Raw genomic sequence first — 25,267 nt, 5'->3', positions numbered from 1 at the left:
TTCCTTACTTGCTTTTTCCAGTTTTATTCCGCTTGGATGTTAGACATTCTGTTTTATAGCATGGACCAAAGCACTCAGGAAGACCCTTTAGCTGTATGCCTGTGGTGGAGAGTTTAAGGGTTACTGCTCACAGTCACTTCCAGTGTGGATGTTCCTAGAGATAATAAACATCTGAAGGGACGGACTAGAGTGCTGATACTAGAATATAGGAAAGAACAGATGGTAGTCTGTCCAGGCAGGGCCTGTCCTTCTGCTTAACGTCAATACTTCTTCTTATAGTACAAGGTGTTTGTGATCCTGACTGCATCACAGACTTTGTACATAAGCCTAGACGAATGCCTTTTCTGCTCACTTGCCTGTAAAATCGTCATTAAACTCGTGTTTTATCAGTACATAGAAATTTTTCAAGGAAAAAAAGTACTTTAACTTAAATACTCTTGGAATACTATCAGATAAAACCATCCATCAACTCTTGGTTTGTAATTTCTCTTATGTGTGTTTTTTCAGAATTAATTCTTGTCCTAATAACTGCTCAGAACATGGGAAGTGTACAACCAGTGTGTCCGTACCAAGCCGGGTATACTGTGAGTGTGACAAGTACTGGAAAGGAGAAGCCTGTGATATTCCATACTGTAAAGCCAACTGTGGTAGTCCAGATCATGGGTACTGTGATTTGACAGGCGAGAAGCTGTGTGTCTGCAACGATAGCTGGCAAGGTAAGGTTTTGTGGGAATCAAGTTAATCTTTAAAAAAGAATTGCTTTTAATGCATCCTGTCTAGTATGCATGTTAGTGTCTTTAAAGAATAAACATAAAAGAAAAGAATTTCTTGAGTAAATTTTCACGTAGACCTAGACATTGTGTACTTTAATGCCAGAAAAGGCTTACAGCTTTGATATTTTCTGTCTGAAGATACTGCGGAAATACCTGACCTAAACTTTCTTGTGGTGGGCATTCTTCTTTCTGGACCATTAATTTGAAAAAATAATGGCAGTAAGTACTGAAGAGTTGTGAGCACTTATGAAGACTTAGTTCCTCCATAGCCTAATTTCCTGTTTGATTAATTTCTTTAATGTTGTGATAGATTTGATTTTCTTCCCCCCCCTTTCTTAATGTCACATCATCACATCGTATTTTTAGTACTTCCTGAAGTAAGTATTCACTGTCTGGTTTTTTGTTGTGTGTTATTTGTATAACCCCTCAAAGAAAAAGGGAGGTAAGCTGTTTTGTTATGATGGCACAAGAATGTCTATGTGGACACAGGCTGTGGAGTAACTGATGTACTGTAAGCATGTGCTGTAATTTTACTCCCAGTACTATAAATAATTGTTTCTTATTAAAGATCAATTATTTAAGATCCTAAATGTTTCATTCACTTACTGTAATTATGCTAGATGTTTGTGAATCTTTTTCTTTTTATCCTTTACCATTCCTATTGAAGTCTCAATTGGATTACTGTGCTATGCATTGAAATTGATGTTCTTTTAAAAAAAATATTAAAATACCTCCAGATTACTTAGCTGGTATGCCCTATTCCCATTACTTCTTGCCTCTACTTTTGTTTTATTACTGTTTCTTTTTGCATGTCAAAGGAAATGGCTTTTTTACTCCTATTAGCTGTCACACCTATTAGACCAAAGACACCATGAGATTTAATATGTTTCTCTTCTTAATAATTAATGAAGTTGTTCATTAAAAGGCAGTCAGTGTACCCACAGAAAGGAACTGGGTTAGCAGTATTGGTGGATGGAAACGGTGCAGATTGTTGCTGAGTCCTTTAGAACCTTCCACGTTTGTAGGGCACAAAAAAAGATCCTGAAAGCTTAATCTCCGTAAGGAAAATGTGAATAGAACCTGTCACAGAACGGTTTGGGTTGGAAGGGACCTTAAAGATCACCCAGTTCTGACCCCCGTGCCATGGGCAGGGACACCTCCCACCAGACCAGGTTGCTCCAAGCCCCATCCAGCCTGGCCTTGAGCACTGCCAGGGAGGGGGCAGAGACAGCTTCTCTGGGCAACCTGTGCCAGTGCCTCACCTTGCAGCAAGAACATCACCCTTTTATTTGTGCATTAATTCCTTGCAATTTCAGATCACTTTACAAAATGGGGAAAAGTCACAAACCTTTGGAAACACTTTTTAGACTGTACCTTCATTTACAGTGCTATAATCTTCATTAGAAGTTCTGAGCAGTAAATAAAATTAAAAGGCCAACTTTCCCTGTTAGTACATTCTTTTCATCTAGCATTTCTGTGCATACTAGCTTCCAATTCTTGTCTACAGCGAGTAGGATTATATAGAGATAACTTGCTTTACTGTTACTGGGATTTTCACCAAACCTATGTAATTTCAATTAATTTCATCTTTGGGTTTTTTTGTTTTGATGACAGATGAGCTGGCTTGGATACATAATTGGTTTTCCCTGTTAAATACTAAATAATACCAAACTTTCCTTAAGCTCTCTGGGAGACTACCTGGTTCTCTGTTCTAGCTATTTATTTTTTATTTGCATCTATATACTCTACTGACAGTACCTTCTAAGTAGGTTATTTGCAATGCTGGAATCATAAATGTTCTACTAATATTACTACTCTTACTGTCTGCCAAATTCTTCTTGTGTTTGGTAATTCAAACCAAGTAGAGAAAGTAGGGTCCTGGTTTCTGTAATTTTGAAGATAATGTTATGTTTTGTTTTGCTTTTTTTCACATTTGTGGGTTTTTTTTTTTGAGTATGTGAGGTCCCTATATTAAAATTATTGAACTGCAGTGACTGAGAAGTACAATAAATAAAATCCATGGTTCAGAATGTAAAAAAAGGTCTTTCATAATTTACAACGCATGCAGTTTCTTTCTTTTACAATGGTGACATCTTGTGGATGATATGGAAGGAACATCCCTGAAGAAAATTTCGCATTTAAAACAAGTATTCTGAGAAAAGAGAACACTGTATTCTTTGGGACAGAATAATTGTTTTCAGTAAGTAGTAGAGTCCTCTCGTTATTAGATACGTTTAGTGGAAAAAGGATCTTGTAGATATTTGCAGATAACTGCTAGTCATACAAATATAGAATGAAGCCATTACAATATCTTCAGACTTGGAAAGCAAATAACTTGCTACTAATAATTTTATTTTTAACAAAAAAGTACATTTAACAAAAATGTACATGGTTATTGTTAAAAATAAAAGTATTATTTTAATAATACTAATACTGTTTAATAACGTGAAAAGTTTCTGAGATGGCTGGTTTCAGAAGTACAAATGGGAAGAAAATTTAGTATTTACTTCAAATCTGGTTAATTTAAAATATTCAGGCCACATAAAGGAGGCTGAAATTTTTCCTGAAGTGTGATTCCTTTTCTCAGTACTGTATCATATTAAACTGTCCCGTTACTGGCTAATCTGTCTTGATCTTCTAAAGCAGAATGTGTTGATGCCTGCTGATACATGCTGTGCATCTAGCTTGGGAAGGAAAAAAAATGCCTTAAAGCTGCTGACTTGCTCACTTTTTCTTTGCTGGGCACAGGTAAAACAGAAATGGGGACTTGGCTGAGACAAAAGTGGTGGCTCTTGCACTATTTGACCAATTTAAGAAGTTGAAAAAAGTAGTTGATGGAAAGATGTTACCTTATGCCGCATACGTGCTTACAGCCAGCAAATTCTCTTTGGCACCAGGAAGGCTGTGTCTTGGATTGTCTCAGGCTGTAAATGGGCAGAGGAGGTGTCAAAACAGTTACCTCTGTAACAGTTTTAGGAATTCAGGATGACTGGAAGGATTGTAAACAGTTCCATGTTTTTAAAAGGGTTAAGTGGACTATCTTTGGACAGGCTGAAAATATTGCCAACTACTATGAACGTGTTGTATACTTGTTAGAAGTTATATTGCATGTCCTGTTGATAGAGGTGTTCTTTAATATTTTTCAAGGAGCTTGATTTAATGCCTGCCACATTAAAAACTGTCTTACAGAAGGAATTCAAAATATAGCTACCTGTAAAATATGCAGTAGCCAAGTGCTTAATTGGAGAATTTTTCCTTGACCAGATTTTGTCTGATGTTAAACAAGATTTTTATAAAAGACCTTGGTTATTACATATAATTTTTTGTGACAGAATTTTCAGATAGGATAATAAGATTCACTGTGTGGTAAATAAAGGAAGGTAGTTTCTTTCTGAAGAGCTATAAATCATCCAGTTCAAAGTTGTAATTTAGAAAATTATCTTAATATCACTTAGTGTAAAGTGATCTGTGAACAAAGACTGCACGCTGTGTCAGGAAAAGAAAGGCTGCCTTAGAAAGCAGTGGTTGTTAGACGACTTGCAAATCAATGTTGGTAATAATTTTCATATGAGGAATTTTGAGTAGAGAAGTGACCCTTTCTCTGTGATAGGCATTTGAGTGAGAACATTGGAGTATCGTGCCCAGTTTGGGGATGAGCACTTTAGGGAGGAGTGTAAATACCAGTAAGAACTCAAGTCATGCCACAAAATTGATATGCTTGCTAGGAAACAATCTTGTGACGGGGAGATTAAGGAGTTAGTGGTAAATAATGCTTAGCAGGAGTCCTTGCTGAGAGCTTCTGCACAGGCACAGTACATGTCCTCTCCCTTGTCCAGTGTGATGTGGGGATGCTCTTGGTGCCGCTGCCTTTCATACTGGGTGCAGAAGGGCAGTGGGGGGAGGGAAGAGTTGAAGATTCTATTGAATTTAAGAGAACTTTATTGCTACTTTGATCATTGAACATCAGTACTGCAAGCAAAAGGAGGATCTACTACTGAGGAATTACAGGGTGCACTTACATTAGTCTTTGAGAGGATCGGCAGGGTACCTTTGAAGCAAATCTGATCCTCCATGTGCTGTGTTTTGGATTGCCTCGTGAGGTGGTTTGAAAACACAGGAACTGCATTCCTTTTAGACAAAACTACACTGGAAGATGAGCTCCAGCGTTGCATGTAATTTGCACCAGCCACAAACAGGCATTCAATCCTAGGGATCAGGTCTAGTCCCAAGTTAAAACACCAATAAAAATTCTGGAATGTGTCTAGTTACTGGTTTCTCCCTACAGATCTGCTCCTAGCAGATAGAGATGTAGCAGAAGACCAGATTCTGAAATTAAACTAATTAACTTTGAAATATGCCTATTAGCAATTCAGGCAGCTTGAATTTTATAACATCTCTCTAGGGAAAAATGAGCCTTTATGTAAGGAGAAAAGTAAACAATGAAAGTATAAAAAGAGTGCTGACTACTGCAGCATAAAATTCGGTATTTTGCTTTGCTCATTACTATGGCTTTTATTCTAACAGCATCTTGAGTATGGTTGGAACTACTATGTCAGTGCGTGTCTATACTTGACTTAGATTATCCTGAAAGGACTAACTAGAGTTGAGTTCATTCCCGTGGCTTCAGTGGAAGGCTTTGAATTCACTGTCTCTTGTTTGGCCTGCCTTATTCCTCAATGCTGAAATTTGGCAAAGCTATGCTTGTGTGGTGGTTTATTGGAACTGATGGAGAAGGTTTGAGATGTGAGCTCAGGCAGTGGGCAGTTGAAATGCAGCACTGGAAAGAGCTTGTGCCAAGTGCTGAGAGGCCTGAAATCTGAGAGTTTGGCTTGTGCCTGGATGTTGAAGAGAAAGCATACAAGTATGTATTTTCAGAGAAGAGGAGCTATGATGTAACATTTGCTTTGGACAAATATGGTTTTGGAAGGAAAAAAAAAATAGAAGCAGGTGTCTTCTAACTGTTCTGCCCTGTGATAATGCCCTCTTTGTCTAGATTACAGTGTGGGAGACATATGTGTGTTAATACTATATAGGCACATAAAAACACAAACCCAAGGAATCCTTTTCTCCCTCAATTTTAAGTTAAAATCCAATTTCTGCACTCTGTATTCATAAATTTTATTATGCGTATCACAGAAGTGAGAGTTGTCTAAGGAAATTTTGCATATACAGAATTCATTGGAAGGAACTGGCTTAACATGGATGGTAATTTCGTATAGACTGGAAACAGTTTCGTCAGCTTTATGTTCAGATTGAATTTAATAATTTGTCAAGCATCCTTGGAGGACTTTGTGCAATTTGTAAACTAAATGTAACTATCATAATTAGAAACTTAGTGTCTGAAAATTCTGTGTGAGCAAATTACGTATCCTTATTGCAAAAGAAAGAAAATCATAGTTAAATGAAGAGCCACCTTCAGTTTTAAGTACCTTTGTGGTGTCATCTGATGATTAGTGAAAGCAAGTTTAGTAGAATTTATTGGGTTCATTTCAATAAATGGTTGGCTGGATTAAAGTGGTTGCTAATGCTCTGTATGTGCAATTAGGCTGAGATTTAAGAAGGGAGTCCCCTACTATTTGTGAGTTTAATGAAAAAAGCAATCAATTTAAAATAAATCTATGACCTTCTAAATATGTATTTTAAATGCTTGCACATAAACATAGCAAGGTAGAACATGCAAACACTTGCTTAAACTAATGAACAAATGCAATACTATTCCCGGAACACAAGAAGGGGATAGATAGTGCTGGTCTCCCTGATAAGGGAAGGTATTAAATTTAGTTTGATATCTGTAACATCTTTATTTAAGAACAGGAAGAAAACGATTCAGGCAGCTCAAAACCTGTTAGCTTGGTTTCAGCAGTGTGTAAAGTTCTAGACCATAATTTGAGGAAAGAAATAATTGAACATATGCTGTGATTGAATAATGAAACAGTTGAAATGTGGATTTATCAATGTAGCTTGTTCTAAAATAATTTGAACTAATTAATATTCTTAATTTTATGTACTCTATGAGCTATAGACTATAAAGTGTCAAGTGCGCTAGTAGGATGATCAGTTACAGAATACAGTTAAATATATGAAAACCTTAGTACTATACTTCATTTTTGTAACTGCACTTTAATAAGTACAAATTGAAACAGGCTGAGGGAGAGCCATTAGGATGGTCAGGTCTATGGAAGCTACTAACAGAGCATGGTTTGTTTAAACTAGTGAAATGAAGACTGGAGGGAATAGCGTTCCTGTTTTTAAACATTGTGTGGTGTATAGGCAGACGAGCTCTTTAAGTCCAGTGATATCAACACTGGTAGAAGAAAAGTTGGGATAAACTGGCCATCGATACATCCAGTTTGAAAATTGGAAGGAGGCTTTTGACTATTAGAGCTGTGAAGTTTTCTAAAAGTTTTTAGCAGAGATATTGGAGCTTGATATCCTGCTGGCATCAGCGTGGAGTCTCAAAATCTCTAATCCAATGGGTACTGTCAGCTGTTGCTAATCTGAAAAGTCCCTATTTCTTTTAGAGAGTAAGAAGCAAAACATCTTTTTTTTGTTTAGTGCTAAGATGACAAATCTCATGCAGCACGTACCAAAGAGTATACTTGTGCTCGGTCAGGAAAGACTAGGAAAGCTTTCCGTGCCATGTGCTTCCAGTGAAGACTGCCGTGGCACCAGGCCTTATTCTTCTGTACCAACGTGGCTAGTCTTGAGTTTGAGACCTGAAGTCAGATTGTTAAAGGGCGCTGTCGAATAGTTCCAAGCAATGGCAGACAGTGCAGCCCTTCCTGCTCAGACTGACCCTGCAGATTCCCCAAGGCCAGATCGCCCTTGGATGATCTGCTCTTCCTGGCTGAGGAAAGAAATGGGACTGAATAACAGCAACCAGATGGCATTTCAAGAACTGCATCGGCTTGTGTGCATTAGGATTTCTGACTGTGTCATTCATGGAGGAGGCTGAGTCCTGGCACAGCTTGTTACCATGCTGCTTTAGCTGGACACCTAGCCAGGATCTCTCTGCCTCCCATTAAGTCTCATTTGGAGCAAGACTATTTGCGGGAGCGGGGAAATAACTGCATCCTGTATGGATGTTGCAGAGCTGTGCAGTGGCAGTGTAAGGGTACAGGAATACACCTACTATTAGAGTGGTGGTGAGCCATTCTTGAACATTTATCTCTTCATTCACGTAGCAATTACATACAAATACAAAGTTGCTATCTCATCACTTTCCTGTAAGAATGGTGATTTATTGCTTGATAAAACTTCCAACAACTTTTTTATTGAAAGCATATTCAGATATATTGTCTTCTCTCAAAAAATATTTCTCATAATCTCATTTATTATCATATGAAGATTTTTATTTGGTATTTGAGAATAGTAGTATTGGTTCATATTTCTCGTGGTTAAAGATTGTTAAAGCAATAATTCTCAGCTCAAATGATCAGATAGCAAACAAATACAGAATAAATAACAACAAACACTTTATTTAAATGCTTTGATTAGATGAAAAACAGGACTGTGACATTTATATTCAACCCATCAATAGTTTGTTTTTTTTTCTTTTCTGTGATCCCAAAGGAAAAGATTAAGGTTGAAGACACTAGATGATGTTTTCTCATTAGGTGGAAATTGATACTATGACTTGAACTACTGGAACAGATTGTTACTTTGGCAGTTCATGAAACTTCTCAATAAATAGAAATTAGATTCTTTCTCTTGTGTTGTGTGGGTAAATCACTTTTTTAAACCTATAGCATTTTTTTCCTACCTTTCAGGATAATGTAATTGACTTCCAATTCAGGTTTATAAAGTTGTTTGCTGTTTTTAAAGCTCCCCCTCAGTGGATTGAGTGACACTTTAGGAAGATAAGAAAGAAATCCAATTTTAAATAAATGGAGAAAAATCACATTTGCATAGAAAATAATAAAACATATTTTTCATTATCTTTGTTCTGCAGCTGTAGTGCTCTTGCACAAAAGGCATGTATTTAGTGAGTGTGATGTTTCTGAAAAGAAAATGTATTTATGCTGAAATAATGGTGATATTTCATGGTATTTGTATTTTAAGTAGGAAAATCTGTAAATGATATTTTTAAGTCCTACATTTACCTACCTTGCCTTTATAAGGCAACAGCCACACAAAAGAATCTGCTCTTTAAATGATGCTTCAGCAGAAGTCAGTATTATTCTATTGCTCTGGGTTTTTTCAATTATATATTCCATTTTTGTACTGTTTGACACATACCGTGGTAACTCCATGAATGTTTTACACTTTCACTGAAGAGGCAGTCCTGGCCACACAGTCTTGCTTGTGTTGGCACAACCGTGCGTATGGGGGCAAGGTGGAACACATCCAGATTAAAAGCTAGCCTGGCTGAAAATGAAAGCAAGTTTTAACCTGGATGCATTCCCTCACCTGGTTCATGGTGCAGCTGTGTGAAAACTGGTGCCAGTAACGATGATGGCTGAAGAGTAAGCAGTGAGGGCAGGCCCGGGGTGCCTCTTCTGGTGGCAATGTCAACTGGTGTCACTTTAATGCATGTGTGTGTCATGTACAAGGTATTGATGTGTTCCTCGAAAACCCTGCTGCTTTCAAGCTCCTGAGTTCATGTGTGTCTCCTTAGAATGTGTCCTTCCTCCATGCCAGAACAAGACCTGGGTACATGGTGTTTCTCCTCTCTGTCACCTTTCCTGTCATTCAGTGCAGACCAGCAGTAAAGCACTGAGGCTGTAAGAAAGTGATCTGCAACATTCTTTCAGCCACTGATGTGGTTAACAGTATTGCGAAGATATTTGCATTGTTAACTTTGTATACAAAGTTTTTGCCTGTCCTCATTTTAATACAGTCTGTGTCATCTACATGTATTTTGGATTTGCTGTATGAGTTCTTGTGGTTCCCTGTCTCCCGAAATGGAAATCTCAAATCAATTGGCATAGTAGTAGTTTGTGTGTTTGATTCATTATTTGCCACTAGGGGACACTGATGACCACTGCATTTCTGTGCAAGGATGGGAGCTGTAATAAAAGATGTAAATGTGTTTTCACTTTCTGTCTGCAGGCACCCTTTTCATAATTCTGAAGTCTTCCCTGATCAAAGAATACTTAATCAATTGTTTATTTTTAAGCACTTTTAGATTCAAATTAAGTGTTTCCTCCAGTGATTTACCAAATCAGGATCTTGCTGAGGTTAGAATTCTAGCACAGTATCTATTATTAATGTTTAAGAAATAATATACTGAATTGTTCATACTCTTACTAGACTTCATTCAAATACTATTGATATTTTTTGGATAGAAGATATAATGAACAATGGGAATTGAATGTCTCATTTAATGAATAGAAGGTAATTTGGATATGAGTGGACATCATTCTTCCATAGAGTACTAGGAAAAGTTGACAACGGGTTAGGTACAGATTAGATGCCTGGTTGTTGTGTATAAGAAGTAACTGTAACAAATTGCCCCAAAAATGATAATACACATTTGAAAAACTTAATATTCCCCCAGCCCCCAAAGATAAAAGTTTTAAAATTATGAACTTTGAGTCACGGTCAATGGCTCAATGTCCACATGGAGACCAGTGACGAGTGGCATTCCTCAAGGGACAATATTGGGACTGGTGCTATTTAACACCTTTGGGGCACGGACAGTAAGATTGAGTGCACCCTCAGCAAGTTTGCCAATGGCATCAAGCTGCATGGTGTGACTGACACACTGGAGGGAAGGGAGGCCATTCAGAGGGACCTTGACAGGCTGGAGAGGTGGGCCCATGCAAACCTCATGAAGTTCAACAAGGCCAAGTGCAAGGTCCTGCGCCTGGGTCGGGACAATCCCAAGCACAGACACAGGCTGGGCGATGAGTGGATCGAGAGCAGCCCTGCGGAGAAGGACTTGGGGGTGCTGGTGGGTGAAAGACTGAATATGACCCAGCAATGTGCGCTCACAGCTCACAAAGCCAGTCGCATCCTGGGCTGCATCAAAGAAGCGTGGCCAGCAGGGTGAGGGAGATGATTCTCCCCCTCTGCTCTGGTGAGACCCGACCTGCTCTGCTGTGTTCAGCTATGGAGCCCCCAGCACAAGAAAGACATGGACCTGCTTGAGCAGATCCACAGGAGGGTCGTGAAGATGATCAGGGGTCTGGGGGGAAGGATTTATCCCAGTTAGGCAGGATGAGAGGGACATAACATTGCTTATAGTATCAGCATCAAATAACAGAAATAGTTTAGCTGTTGTACAACGTCTGTATGCCATCACTGATGAGAAAAATTTCAATTCCATGATTGATAATGCTTAAAATGGAACACATTGGTGTCCTAAAAATTCAGTGTTTCCCATCTAGGAATAAAGCCAGTCAATAATGATGTACAGTCACTGATAAGAGGCAAACAGTGTATGTGCTGTATTTTTTTAATTTTTTTTTTTTTAGCGAAGTTCTAAATATATTCAGGTTTTAAATAACAGGATTTTAAAGTTCTTCCAATGTAGAGAAAAAACTAATGATTAAGAGATCACATTTTGGTTATTACAGAAGAAATGAGAAATAAATAAATATTTCTGCTGTTCCTGATTTTAATAGTCCTGTAACTTAAAAATGATGCATTTTACTGACTTTTCCTTATTTAGCAAAAATCATTGGCTAAAATACATTCTGAAATAATATATAGTTGTAGGTTTTTGGTAGCTTTGTATAATGGTTTATAAAATTTAAATATTCAAGTAATTATTTTTATAAGGCACTTTACACTATATTTGACTTTTGAAAGATGATGCAGAATGGCGTTGATGAAGGGTACATGGCTATTCCTGAGCTTTAATATACTATAATCTATATTGTAACTTAGTTTACTGTGATGTCATTTGCTTTGATCTGTTTACTTTGGTTAGTTCAAATCCTGAGGTAGCATGTAGTATATATTGTGCTACGCTTTTTTAGACCTATACAGCATCTAAAACATGTTGTATTACGCCTTTCTTTCAATTTGTGACTCATACAGTATGTTTTCTGAGAAGAATGCAGAAATGGATCATGATTATTTGAACTAATCTAATGCTTTCAATTTGACTGACATCCCTTGTTGTCAATTGTCTTCACTGAGCGTCTGTTAACCGTAAAAGTGCATACTGTATTTTATCAGAATGAGCAATCCTGACATCTGTAATTAAGTCTCCTCTGTTTCTGCTTTATTTGCTTTAACATTCCTGTCAAACAGATTGTACAAATTGCACATTTGTTTACAAAACAGGTCCAGATTGTTCTTTGAACGTCCCTTCCACGGAGTCTTACTGGATTCTACCAAACGTAAAGCCATTCAGCCCTTCTGTGGGCCGGGCTTCCCATAAGGCAGTCCTACACGGAAAATTTATGTGGGTGATTGGTGGATACACTTTTAACTACAGTTCATTCCAAATGGTGTTGAAGTAAGTGATTTCTCCGATGTCATATCCTTTCTGATGTGGCTTAGGGAAAACAGATCTTGCCAGGGAGGTAGCCACTATCCTGCGATTTAATGGAAAGGATTGTATGTTTTTAGATTATTTTTTAATGGTCTTATTTTCTGCCTGTAATTTTATTATGATCAAAAAAGTGAAAATATGTGTAACTTCAAAGTATATGTAATTTCTTTAGTTTTGGGAAAACTTGCTGTATTTTGCTGCAAAACATAAAAACGTTTGTGGTGATAAAACAGTGAAAGAAATCCGTGTGCTATTTTCAGACAGTACATCTAGAATGCTGTCTGCCTTATTGAAGTTAATTTACAATGATAGGAGGATTATATTTAGTGCATGCACCTAGCCTGTTGGTGCCATCCTAGTAGGGTTAGGCAGGTAATCCGTATTTTACTTTATATTTGTGACAATTTGTATGTACGAGTATTTGACCACCTATTGAAAACAAAGTTGGAGCAGCTGTAAATATTACCTATCTGATTCGGGTAGTAACTGTATATACATAGAGGCCCTAAATGTGGAAAATGCAAGTGTTAGAATATGTTTATTAGTATGTTAATTGATCCTGTTTTTGGTTACCTCTTGTTTTCTTCCAGACCTTTGCAATTATCCAAAACAAATCTCATAATCTTTTTGGTGTTTTTCTTTTCTACCTCTGTCATTTATTTTTTTAATCTCTCTCCCATCTTGGTGTCTGTTAGTGAATTAATGGATTAATTGTTAATTAAAATTTAATAGAAATTAAAATCAACAATATAACTGAGAGGGTGTTCAACACTAAGTCTTCAAACTAGTGCAAAAGATTGTGACATAAGCAGTTTAGTGAGGTGGTTTTTTTTATGTGGCTAATAACAGTGAGCTTAGCAACCTAGTTTCATAACTTTGTTAGAAGTCTGATGATTTCAACTACAGTCCCATTTTCTGAGATTGTTGATGAGTCCCTGAAAAAGCTGCTCCTGTTTCGCTTGATGAACATTTAGTACACTATCACAAGTCAGTATGCTGTTGTAACAGTTAAGTGATCGTGTTACTGCTGCTAACAAATTACTACGTCAGATAAACAGTGACCGATCAATTCTGACAAGCAGAAGTTAGTTTGAACATACAAAACCATCTATTCTCTGCAGGTAGAAAATGTTTACTTCTCTATTTCTCTTCTAGCTACAATTTGGAAAGCAGTATATGGAACGTAGTACCTGTATCCAAAGGGCCACTCCAGAGATATGGACACACTCTTGCTTTATATCAGGTTTGGAATCTTCACTATCCTATTTAATGAATTTCTTTGTGTGTGCTGTTAGTGACCTTAAAATGATTCATCATGAACATGAATTTTTGAGGATAATTTAATTTCTAGTCCCTAAACATTATGTATTAGTGTCTTCTTCAGCACTTAGATGTATTGCACAATTTTTGGAAAAAAGATTGTGTGATAGATCTAAGTCACTTATTAGCTGACCGTAAACCCTCAGAGCTAAACCTGCCAATATAAGAGGGCTAACGTAATTGGAATTGTGGTAAGGGAAGGTGAGCTGGGAGCCAAGAGTGACTCTGGTGTGGGCAGTGCCCTCACTGACCAGGCACCATCCCCAGGGGCTGAGCCCAGCAGGCAGAGCCAGGTGCTGCTAGCAGGGTCCTTTGACAGCCCCAGACGTGGCAAGTGATGACTGACGTCCAGGGACTATTCATGGAGTCCAGTCAGGAGCACAAGGAGATGGAGCCGGAGAGAGGACTGGAGAGAAGGCTAAACATATGCCTGAGTGGTCCACCCAGGAGACAGGCTTCCTACAGCGCGGGTCCAGGTCCAACCAGGAGGCAGGATCACAAGCAGTCAGGGACTGAGAGTCCGTGGCTGAGCTTCACGTGAGGCTGGTCAGGGCCATTGAGATGTGTTAATTCCCTAAAGGCCGTGACAGTAAGAAATAGATTTTTTTTTTTTTAATGTGATATTACTCTTACTCCAGAACCAGAGCAGTATTGAAATACAAACTGTTGTACTATAACGTTGTTTTACTGTAGCTTCAAATAAATATGAACTACTGGCAGTTTTGCTTCTACAGGTATCATGTGGTCTGCATGCTGCTTTACTGAAAGCACTTTTAAAGGCTTGTTTCACTAAAAAAAAAAAAGGGAAAAAGATTCTCCTGATAGAACATAGACAGAAATGATATTTATTAAAAAAAAAAAATAGCCTTTTCTTAATTCATTAATTTTTGGCTAGTGTTAAGTATATCTCCAAAATATGAAGGACCAGAAGTGAATGCAAGGCATAGTTTAGCCTTGTACAGATGATGGTAAACTTGTTAACTGTGACAGATTGCCCCCATCTTTCTTATAGGCGCCCTTTATGTACTGAAAGGCTGCAATAAGGTCTCCCTGGAGCCTTCCCTTCTCCAGGCTGAACAATCCCAACTCTCTCAGCCTGTCCTCATAGGGAAGGTGTTCGAGTCCTCTGATCATTCTTGTGGCCCTTTGGACTTAATCCAACAGGTCCATGTCTTGGGCTGAGGGCTCCAGAGCTGGACACAGCACTCCAGGTGGGGTCTCACCAGAGCAGAGGGGAAGAATCACCTCCCTTGACCTGCTGGCCACACTTTTGATGCAGCCCAGGATGTTGTTGGCCTTCTGGGCTGTAAGCATACACTGCTGACTCATGTTCAGCTTTTCATCCACCAGTACCCCCAAATCCTCCTCCACAGGGCTGCTCTCAATCCCTTCATCCCCTAGCCTTAATCGATATCAGGGGTTGCCCTGACCCAGGTGCAGGATCTTGCACTTGGCCTTGTTGAACCCCAATGAGGTTCACATGGGCCCACTTCTCAAGCTTGTCCAGGTCCCTCTGGATGGCATCCCATTCCTCAGGCATGTCAGCCTTACCACTCAGCTTGGTGTCATCTGCAGACTTGGTGAGGGTGCACTCGATCCTGCCATTTATGTCATTTATGAAGATACTGAACATACCTGGTCCCAGTACGGACCCCTGAGGGACACCACTCATCACCGATCTCCGTCTGGACATTTGAGCTGTTGACCACTACCCTCTGGATTTGACCATCCAACCAATTCCTCCCCCACTGAAAGTCTGTCTGTCTTATCCATGCGTTCACTGAATTCTGTCCTTTCTGCCTGTTGCTTTTCAGTCTCTTGGTACTGACACATTTTTAAGGAGGGATTTAGACGCTACAGACAGGAGTCAGCTGTTTGGTTCTTAAATTCCTTCAGAACTGATCCTGGCGACTTGTTGCTGATTGTTTTGTCACTTTTGTTGTGATGTGGAGTTTTTTTTTTTGTTTTGGTTTGTTTTTGGTTTTTTTTTTTTTTTTTTTTTTTTACTCTAAACTTCTGTTACTCATTTCTGCTGTGGAAATACCTGTAAAGTCCACCATGAAGAACTCACTTCATTTTATTGCTATGGCTTTATCTTCTCAGAATACTCCTTCAGGTTGTCTGTTGGCACCAGAAATTATCTACCTGGTTGTATTTCTAATGCCTTTAAAAAATGGTTTATTAGTAGTTTATATATAATTTTGCAGGCAATTTATTAAACTGCTTCATGCCTCTGTGTTTTATTCTGTTGGAGTTTTTTAAGCTTTAGTTTTGCAGTATATTTTTTCTTCTAACAGTCTCCATTGTCCTCCTGTTAAGTTAAGCTTTATTTTATTATTTGTAATGATGTTTTCTTTTTTAATAGGAACCATTCATGTGATCTGAGCAGATGTCCTTAAAATGTCTACATATCGTCATTAAAGATCTTACCCTTTTATTTGTAACTCTTAGTTTCTTTTTATGATTGTCTTGCATTCATATAGTGCTCCTTTTGAAGTTAAGCAGAATTATAGTTGTGGATGGTTTTGGGTTTTTTTTTTGGTATCTGTTGCTCTTCCAGAGGTGCTGAATCTGTACATGGCGTGGTTAATATTGCAGAGGTGTTTTTCAGTAGTAATATGAACTAACATGCCTCGACATCAACTCAAAAATTGCTTTTGTTCTCGTCACTTCCCTGGTTCATTACTAATGTATTATCTGTTCTTTGAAAGGTCAGATCTTTCTGACCAGTGTCTTTGGTTATTACAGTTCTTGTAGAATGTGGACCTTTTAGTTGGGAAACATTCAAGTAATGTATCATTTAGCAGTTCAGAAAAAAGGCTTAAAATACCATTTAACCTTTCTGTTTGACAGTGCTAGTGTTTTCTTGAGGTATTCCAGACTAAAGGGTAACCATTTTAGAGATACTTTTACTATCAATTATTAAATATAATAGCCCTGTGTTAATTCAGAGATCTTTTTGGATCTCAGTGAGGAAATGCGATTCTTGTTAATATTAATAAAAGCTACAAGCAAGTGTGTAGTGAAGAAACTGTTGCTGTTGTCAAAGTCACTTGTTAATTAGTAATTAGAGTTCACTAATAACAACCACAGTACCACTCATGTCAAATAATTAACTAATATGTTGATTATACTAGCGATTATATCAAATGTCAAAAATTACATGGGCCAAAAGGAGCTGATCATCTAAGTTGAAGAAATTTCTAGAGAAAAAGTACATACTTTTGCAGTAAGCTCTTAAATTAACTCTTCAGGATAAACTTTTGATATTTTTCCTTTCAGATGTTCAGTTTTTTGAAGAAAACAGAAAAAATTTAGTGTGAAACATGAGTAGTAGAACATATTACCTAGAGGTGGCAGCTTTGAGTTGTGTACTAGTCATTGTGTAACATTTCCTTTATAGTTGAGAGAAAAAAAATATCCAGAGAGAAGAAATTAGATTAAGTTTTGACTTGAGCTCCTGAGATTTCAAAGCCTAGCGCTAGACTGGAGTGAGAGCACAGAGCTAGTACTGCTGGTTGTGGTGCAAGGTAAATTGAAGCTGTATAATTGACCTGTGGAGAATGTTACTGTACCCATTTCCCTCAGAAAGCTTCTTTAGTTAAAATTGAAGTACTGTACTTCTTTATTCTGAAGAAAAAAGATCAGAAGGCTCCCACTGATGTATAGTTATAACAAGTGACTAAGACTTTTTATGCATTTATAGAGGAGTATAGAAGTGTTCTTGCTTTTAGACCAACTAAGATAGTATTACCTTCAGTGCCTCTTCAGACTGGTTATTGGAAAGGTGCTACCTGTCTCTGTTAGGAATTAGTTCTCCTGTATCTCAAAGATTGTATATAGTTCCTGGCATCTTGATACTGAAAAAGGTCAACATACTTTGAAATAATTCACATAAGAAATAGGATTATAAAGAGACTGGAGGAAATGGCTTGTGAGGTTTTTAAAGTAGGTACATATAGCTTTGCTAAACAGTGACTGGATAGGAAGGTAGACAGTAAATTGGAAAGCAGTAGATCCCTGGAATAAAGTAAAAAGGGAGGCGCATACAAGCTGTGTATATGGTCACTGCTGGGCTATGACTTGGCAACAAGCTTGTGGTTGTATCACAAAATTCGACTTTGTAATTAAACTGTTGCTAGTGGCCCCAAGACAGTGGAAGGATGACTGGGCATTGAGATTTGTTTCCTTTGCAGTTGGCAATAGGAATGAAGGAAACGGGCAGGCTGACGTAGTAGTAATTGTGAATATGTTTTCCAGTATATGGACTGTTTTATACGTAGTCAAATTCAATTTGACTCATTTGAGTTTTATGATGTTACTTCCAGTTTTAAAGCTTTTTAAATAAAGGGTCATTGTTTTGATTCCTTCTCCAAATTAATTGGTATTGGTATTGAGTCTGTATATCTCTTTTGGTATCTTTTTATAGTCTAATCAAAAGCAAGTGTTAAAAAAACAAACAAAAACAAACAAACAAACAAGAGTAAACTTTTTCTGATTTAGTATGAGTGAGCCAAAATCTTTCACCAGTTGGTTTACTCTTATTCTTTTAATGCCTATTTTTGTTGGCTATTGCTATTGCATTATAATTTGGAACAGCCCTAAGAATATAAAAGTATTTTCTAACTATTCTATTAATAATTATTAGCAGGTTGTACCACCGATAGTTTTATTATTTTATGACTTTCAATTACATCTAATGCACAACTTGCTTTCTAGTTCTGATTTGCAGACCTCAGAAGTATATGAGAAGTAGGTAAGATGAGCTGTCATACGCTTTGTGCGTGTAGTCTAGATAAAAGCCTGTTCAGAGTTCCTCTTCAATTAACTGGACCGTACTCATCAGGAGATTGGTTTATTTATGTAAAAGGCCAATATTTTTTGTTTGTTGTTTCAACATTATGTTCTTTTGTTTTGAAAGTTGAAGTCTGAGCATGATCGGCTTTTATGTCTAGCAGATCTCAAAGCACATGCTTAGTTAATACTTTTCTATGCAGGCTCTGTTTCTCATTCCTTCCTTCCAGCATGTTTAGTCCAACTATTAAATGTACAGAACATCTGTCTGACATTAGGAACAGATTTGGTTTATATAAGAATTAAGGCAGAAAACTTGTTTCTGAGAGAGAAACTTTTCTATGTAGCCCTGATACAAGTTAAGAAATACAAAATGAAAATTATGTGGTTATGTTAACAAGATTAATTTACTACTAATTCATTAGAAATGGGTTATAAATTACCCCCTTCTTGCATTGTCTTTACACTTTTTTTTTTAATAGTAACTACCAGATAAGATTCTTTTGGAATGGAGTCAGGATTTGCATGACAGTGTAGCACTCCCGGATACAGTCGAAGCAGCTGATAAGTATTTTTCTTTTAGGAAACAAGAAAAATTGCAAAGTCTAAAGAATAAAAATATGATAAGTTTTAGAAAAGTCTTGAATGACTGCATTTATATGAAATCAATATTGTCACTGAGATACGGTGTAGGGAAGAGAGCCTGTCCAAGGTCAAAGGAACAAATGATTTTTGTCTGCCTGTTTGTTCAGGATTGAATGTGAAGTATGCAGAAGAGTTACTCTAGTCTGCTGTATAGTCTGTTGACTGGGACTTGCCAGACAAGTGGGTGCCCTTACTTGCTCTTTTGGTGATCTTACTGAGTAACTTCCTTGCTCTGTTTCAGTTTTTTCTCACTGTAAAATGCTCCTCTGTGGAGGGATTTGAAGTCTTGTTGAAACTACTATGCAAAAGCTAGGTGATGTTGGAGCATGATTTTTCAGGAATTACTAAGTACACAGCCTTGAGTGTCAGCAACATGAGACGACTGAAGTAAAGCATAATGCCATTTTTTATCTTTTTAATGCTTTTAAAAGTAAATATTCCTTTACCTATTTTGTGGAAATTCGGTGAGTTACTTTGTCAGTTTTTATGAAACTTTGAATGCACAGATCACCATTTTAATTTATGATTCCTCTCTTAAAGGTGATTTATTTTTGGATTTGGAGCCTTTATTAATTTACAGGAATTAGTGCTTTCATGTAGATCCTGACTTTCTTCATTACTGTAACTCTAAGGATAAATGCACATTGTAAGATTTTATGCAATGATCAACTGATGTGATCTGTCGGTGTCATGAATATCATGAATGAGCGAGCTGCCTGTCTGCTCAGTTTACAGCAAGCAATTTCTCATTTTTGTTGGAATTCCCTACTGAGCAGGAACTCTGAATTATGAGTTCAATACACAATGTATTTTTATACACATTGATTTGCCTTTGGTAATATTTATATGAAATTTTCATTGAAAAAACACAGGGTCTTTAAAGGTTTCTATAACTTAAATATTTTTATTAATGTGAGCCAATGTATCTGAAATGACTGAGGCTAATTTATTGATTAAATGCTTACCTTCACTGTCTGCCACTGATTAAAAGTGTTGCTTTTGACATGTGGTATCAAAACTTTAAAATATGAGTGTGTTAGAGGCCTTGTATCTTCTTGGTGCTTATCTGCCAGTTTTGTATTCTGTTCCTTGGACAGTCTGCCTTATGGTCTTGTCCTTCCTCCAGGCTGAGGAGTACAATTTTTAACATCTTCTATCTGGGCCAGATTCTTGACACTTTTTCCTCACTAATTTCATAAAGACTCTCAGTTTTATGCCTTTTTTTTTTTTGTTGTTTTTCATGTCATTCCTGTTGTGGTATACAATCTTATTATAAACACATGCCTGGTATGCTTTATTCATTTAAAGGTCAACAGTTGTTGTGTACTAGCAGCCTTGAAACTTTATCTTGTGTATTGTGTCTGTCAGAAAGCCTCACCTTTAGCATGTACCTTGATTTAGACTTAGTTTATAAGTAAGTTGTAAAGGTACTATAAGTTTATAAGGGGATTCCTTCTTTTCTTTCACAATGGTTAGTGTGCCTAGAAACATCTGCACTTGTATCCTTCCTACAATGCCTTCCTGATTAAGCTTTCCAGATAAATGTCCACCTTTATGTGCCTAGGACATTGGGTTTTTTTGTCTTGCATAACTATGCATGTAACATTATTTTATTTTCATTCTGTATTTCTTCTACTGACTTTGGTCTGTGGGCCTTTCTTTCTCCATGTTCAGCTGATCATCAGTAACTTTTAAAGTGTTTTTCATCAGCACTAGGAGCTTCTTAATCTCAGAAATAGCCCTGGGCAAAGCTTAGTTAAATCTGTTTTTGTGGTTGATAAAGCAGTTGTCATGACCTTCTTGTCTTTTTCTCTGTGAATAGTCTTGTGTACAGGATCTGCTGTGTCATTTATAAAGATTGCTCCTCACAGAAGTGTTCTTTTATCTGAACTTTGAATCATTTAAGCAGAACTATGAGGAGGACTTTCTTACTGTCAGCTGTCTGAGTAATCGTTTCAAAGTTCATGTAGCTCTTTAGGTCACCTGTTTCGTGTAGTGTCTTTCCTCAGTGTCAGTAAACTTTTTTTAAAAATACTGTTATACAGCACCTGCAACTCCCTAATTAGTCCCCTGTTTCTGCTGTAGTCTGTTAACTGCATTTAAAAATAAATAAGTAGTTAGTCCACTATGTTAGTGACGCCGATTTGCATTTTGAGATCTGTATGTAATGAATGAGCCCTGTAGGATTCTTTTAAGAAGAGTATTTGTTCAAGCCATTCCTTTGGATCAGTGCACAGCCTCCTTTCAGCTTTTATGGGTCTTCACCAAACTCTTTGAGATGTTATTTTGTCTCATGGGAAAAGAATGGCTTCAGATATATATACTTAATCCTACTACAGATTCCTGCTGAAGGATGTGAACATCTTTTGTTCAAACATCACCAGTCCAAACTAGTCGGTAACACAGAGTATCACTGCATAGGAGTGATTTAAATTCCAAATCAAGAAATATTTACCTGCCTTAATGAAAAAATAGTTCAAAATCTTGCAGAAATTTCATGTATACTCTTGAAGACAGGTCAGGCAGTTTGGTCAGTCATTTACTGAGTAGTCACTCTGATTAATGAAGACGTTTTTCATGTGGTGCTGGACTGTGTTGTTTACCATCACCTGTAGGTGTATAGGCAGCATTGTCACCCTCTCAAGCCTTTGTTTTGCTGGACTAAACAGACTGTCATTCTACTATCGTATTTTACATGCTTGCCAGTTCATCTTTCTTGACGTGTATGATGATAGTAGCACACAGCTTACATTTCTATTTAGATCCCGTTAGCTTCTTGTACAGTAAGTCTGAAATTTCCACATGATTGATCCAAACTTCTTCTATTAGATAGTTTCTTTTATCTTCTAGTCTGTGTTTTTGAGGCTCAGTATTCCATGCCAAGCAAAACTTTGCCAAATGTGCTAGACCTGCAGCTGCTTTTTTTTTTTTTTTTTTTTTTTTTTTTTTTTTTTTTAAACCAGGTAAGATTGAATTTAGGGTAAACCCTAGAATATTACATTGCCGTATGCGGAAGGCAACTGCCAAGTGTACAAACACCATGCAGATGGGATGCAGAGTGTATGTGGTTCTGGTATGTCCTAGCGAAGACTGAGTATCATTCTCAGAACCCAAAGCAGGTTTTTCTACCCAGGATAAACTGTCCTTGAGCCAGTCTGTGAAGCCAACAAGCTGGAATTTGTTCTGTGAATTTGTATGCCTTGGTTTGCAACTCTAGATGAAATCTGAGGTTTAGTAGGATTTGCTTTCAGTCAATATTTAAGTAAATAATTCATTACTTACCAAAACAGATGGCATTGCTGTTTGGGGTATGTGGTTCGTGAAGACTGAAAAATCTGTTTTGCATCCCTTTAAAAGAACTCAAAGTATTCCCCTGTGGGATTTGATTTTAGCAAATGTGCCGAAGAGGGTGCTGTACACACATTGCCCCATCTCTTTGGGCTCTGGTAACTGAATTTTCTCAAGACTTAAGTTACTTTGCTATTAAGGGAGAATGTGCTCTCTTGTGCATGTGCTGAATGAAATCCCCATAGACTGAGTGTGTGGAAAATCACAGCTTAGCTCTGTGAACTGTTCCTTAAGAAAACAATATCATTTCCTTTCATGATTTTTTTTTTTTTAATAGAATACTGCAGTATGGATTAGAAGAACCATGTAATTAAAGTTTTTCTGCTTGAAGTAATCCAGTTGAGATTCATTTTGGTGTCCTTTTCATGGCTGGGTTTATTTTTCAGAGAAATAGCCTCATCATCATTGTTGGTTTAGTTTAAATATCATTGTCTGGGATTAGTGTCTGATATTGAGCTGGTTAATGTAAGATTAAACGTGAAGATTTAAATCAGATCGTTCAATTATGAAATATTACGCAACACAGAAGTATGCAGTTCAGATGTTGTCTTTCTGTAATCCATTATTTGCTTTCTTTTCTCTCCCTCCCGATTTTTACAGGAAGACATCTACATGTATGGAGGCAAAATTGAAACAAACAATGGCAATGTCACAGATGAGCTGTGGATTTTCAACATACACAGTCAAACATGGAGTAGCAGAACACCTGCAGTACTTGTACATGGCCAACAATATGCTGTGGAAGGTCATTCAGCACACATAGTAGAGCTGGACAGCAGAGATGTGGTTATGATTATAATTTTTGGATATTCTGCTATATATGGTTACACAAGCATTGTGCAAGAATACTACATCAGTAAGTCACTTTCAAAACATTTTTATAATGTACTGATTGAAAAAAAAATCCTGCGGGGTTTTTTTTAATAGTGAAGAACACTCATGTTTTCAGAAAGAAAAATAAATATTTTGCAAAATAAAACCTCATATTTTTTTTGTTTAAATCATGGACATCAGATTTCTTGTTAAGCAGTAGCATTTTGTACATATTTGGAGTGTAATGGCTTTGGCTACGTGTTGTTGTGTACATGGCTGTGGTACTCTAAAAGGGGTAAAGGTTGAAATCAGAAATTCCACAGTGTTTAATGATGTGATGGAACTTATTTTTTTACCACAGAATAGATAGAGTAAAAAAGAATAAGCAAAGCAAAAAAAGAAAGGGCAAAACAAAATACAAAGAACAGTGCTTACTACAATAACTTAGTTATTTTGAAGGCTCTCTAATGTTGCTGTAATATTTTCATTTTGATTTTTGAAATGTAATAACTTAGTTCATCATTGTGTATGGGGTTCTGTCTAAAGTGTATACATTCCTACTAGAGGAAATTTGAGAAAATGAATGCTAATTTTTGTAAAGAACCTGTCATGTCTGTCTTGGGATTCGCCTTGTGAACTGCAACCTTTTCCTAGGGGTGATTTTAAATGCTAGAATTAAATAAAATGAGGTTTGTTTTTTTTTTTTTTTATCTTGCACAAGGTACATCTAAGATACTATTTCGATAGAATAAACATGAAAATCGACACCTTCTGATACATTTTTAGGAATATTTGCATGCCCACCAATGCAAATTATAATTTTCTCTTAGTTTTTTTTTGATTCCTTGTTTTCTGTAAATTGATCTGAGTCCCTCAGTTATTTAAGCAATCACAGAATGTCTAATACAAAATTTCAAACTAATATTTATATGTTAAGGCATAATAAATTTTTAATTGTTCCATTTTATTTTTTTGCATGTATACATATGTATATAAACACTGTTTACACAGATTTATGGGCTAGAGAAATCTCTTCAGATCTTGGAGGATTCTTATGCTTTGTGGCATTATCTCCGATGGTAGTGTTGAAATTCTATAACAATATTGGAAAAGGATAAAAGAGAATGGGAATAAGAGGAAGAGCACCGTGATGTGCTTTATCCACACTGAAAAATTTGACTGAACTACATAGAACTGCTATAAACTCTCATATTAGAATGATGTTTCACAGCAATATTGTAAGATTTAACTATTAAGAGCCAGGTTTTCGAAAAACTTAATTTCTGAAAGGTTTTTTTTAACCTACGAGAGAGAAAGTTTCTTTAAGACAAAAATGTGTTGTTCTAGTTTTCTGCATGCTGTTCACTGTAATACCTGTTGGAACTTTGAATTATTTGCTTCTTCACATGCTGCTTATTTAGTGTGGAGTAGAAGTGCTAATATTCTCACCTATTATTGTGGTTAGTTTAATTCTAAAGAGGCGTACATGATTCACTTTGTAGTGTAAAATTTTCTGACTGGTGGATTTTACTGTTGGCCTTGTGGTTGAAATGTACAGCTTGTTCCTATTTCAAATTTTGTTTAATGTTAAAGCTATGTTTGTAGAGAATTAATAAAATGGCCTATAAATAAGCATATATAAAACAAAGAAAAAAAACCCCAAACATTTCATACCATGGCAATAAGCTTTGAGTAGGAGAAAGCACTTATTTCTCTGGCAGTTATTATGATAATTATTCTCAAGTTTTTATGTCTCACAGAATCACAGAATGGTAGGAGTTGGAAGGGACCTCTGGAGATCATCTAGTCCAACTCCCCCACCAAAGCAAGGTAGCCTAGAGCAGGTCACACAGGAACATGTTCAGATGGGGTTTTAGTATCTCCAGAGGACGGGACTCCACAACCTCCCTGGGCAGCCTGTTCCAGGGCTCTGTCACCCTCAGGGTAAAGAAGTTTTTCCTCATGTTGAGACAGAACTTCCTGTGCTCCAGTTTGTACCCGTTGCCCCTTGTCCTGTCACTGGGCACCACTGAGAAGAGCTTGGCTCCATCCTCTTGACACCCACCCTTTAGGTATTTATAAGTGTTGATAAGGTCCCCTCTCAGTCTCTTCTTCTCCAGGCTAAAGA

The 25,267-nt window shown here is 37.1% G+C and overlaps 1 protein-coding gene across 1 annotated transcript in view; it reads left to right on the top strand.

Moving 5' to 3' along the window:
• The window catches only part of ATRNL1 (attractin like 1), a 531,929-nt gene that overhangs the window by 49,224 nt on the left and 457,438 nt on the right, over positions 1 to 25,267 (top strand). Inside the window, exons 5-8 of the mRNA XM_086466503.1 lie at positions 508 to 716; positions 12,009 to 12,183; positions 13,375 to 13,462; positions 22,927 to 23,182. Of these exons, the coding sequence (XP_086322629.1) occupies positions 508 to 716; positions 12,009 to 12,183; positions 13,375 to 13,462; positions 22,927 to 23,182 (728 nt within the window). The remainder of the gene's footprint in view (positions 1 to 507; positions 717 to 12,008; positions 12,184 to 13,374; positions 13,463 to 22,926; positions 23,183 to 25,267) is intronic.

The sequence above is a fragment of the Leptosomus discolor genome, chromosome 6 (assembly GCF_034619465.1).
Source record: "Leptosomus discolor isolate bLepDis1 chromosome 6, bLepDis1.hap2, whole genome shotgun sequence".
Lineage (NCBI taxonomy): Eukaryota > Metazoa > Chordata > Aves > Leptosomiformes > Leptosomidae > Leptosomus > Leptosomus discolor.
Note: the sequence above shows the minus strand (reverse complement) of the source record. Positions and strands in the feature narration are given on the sequence as shown.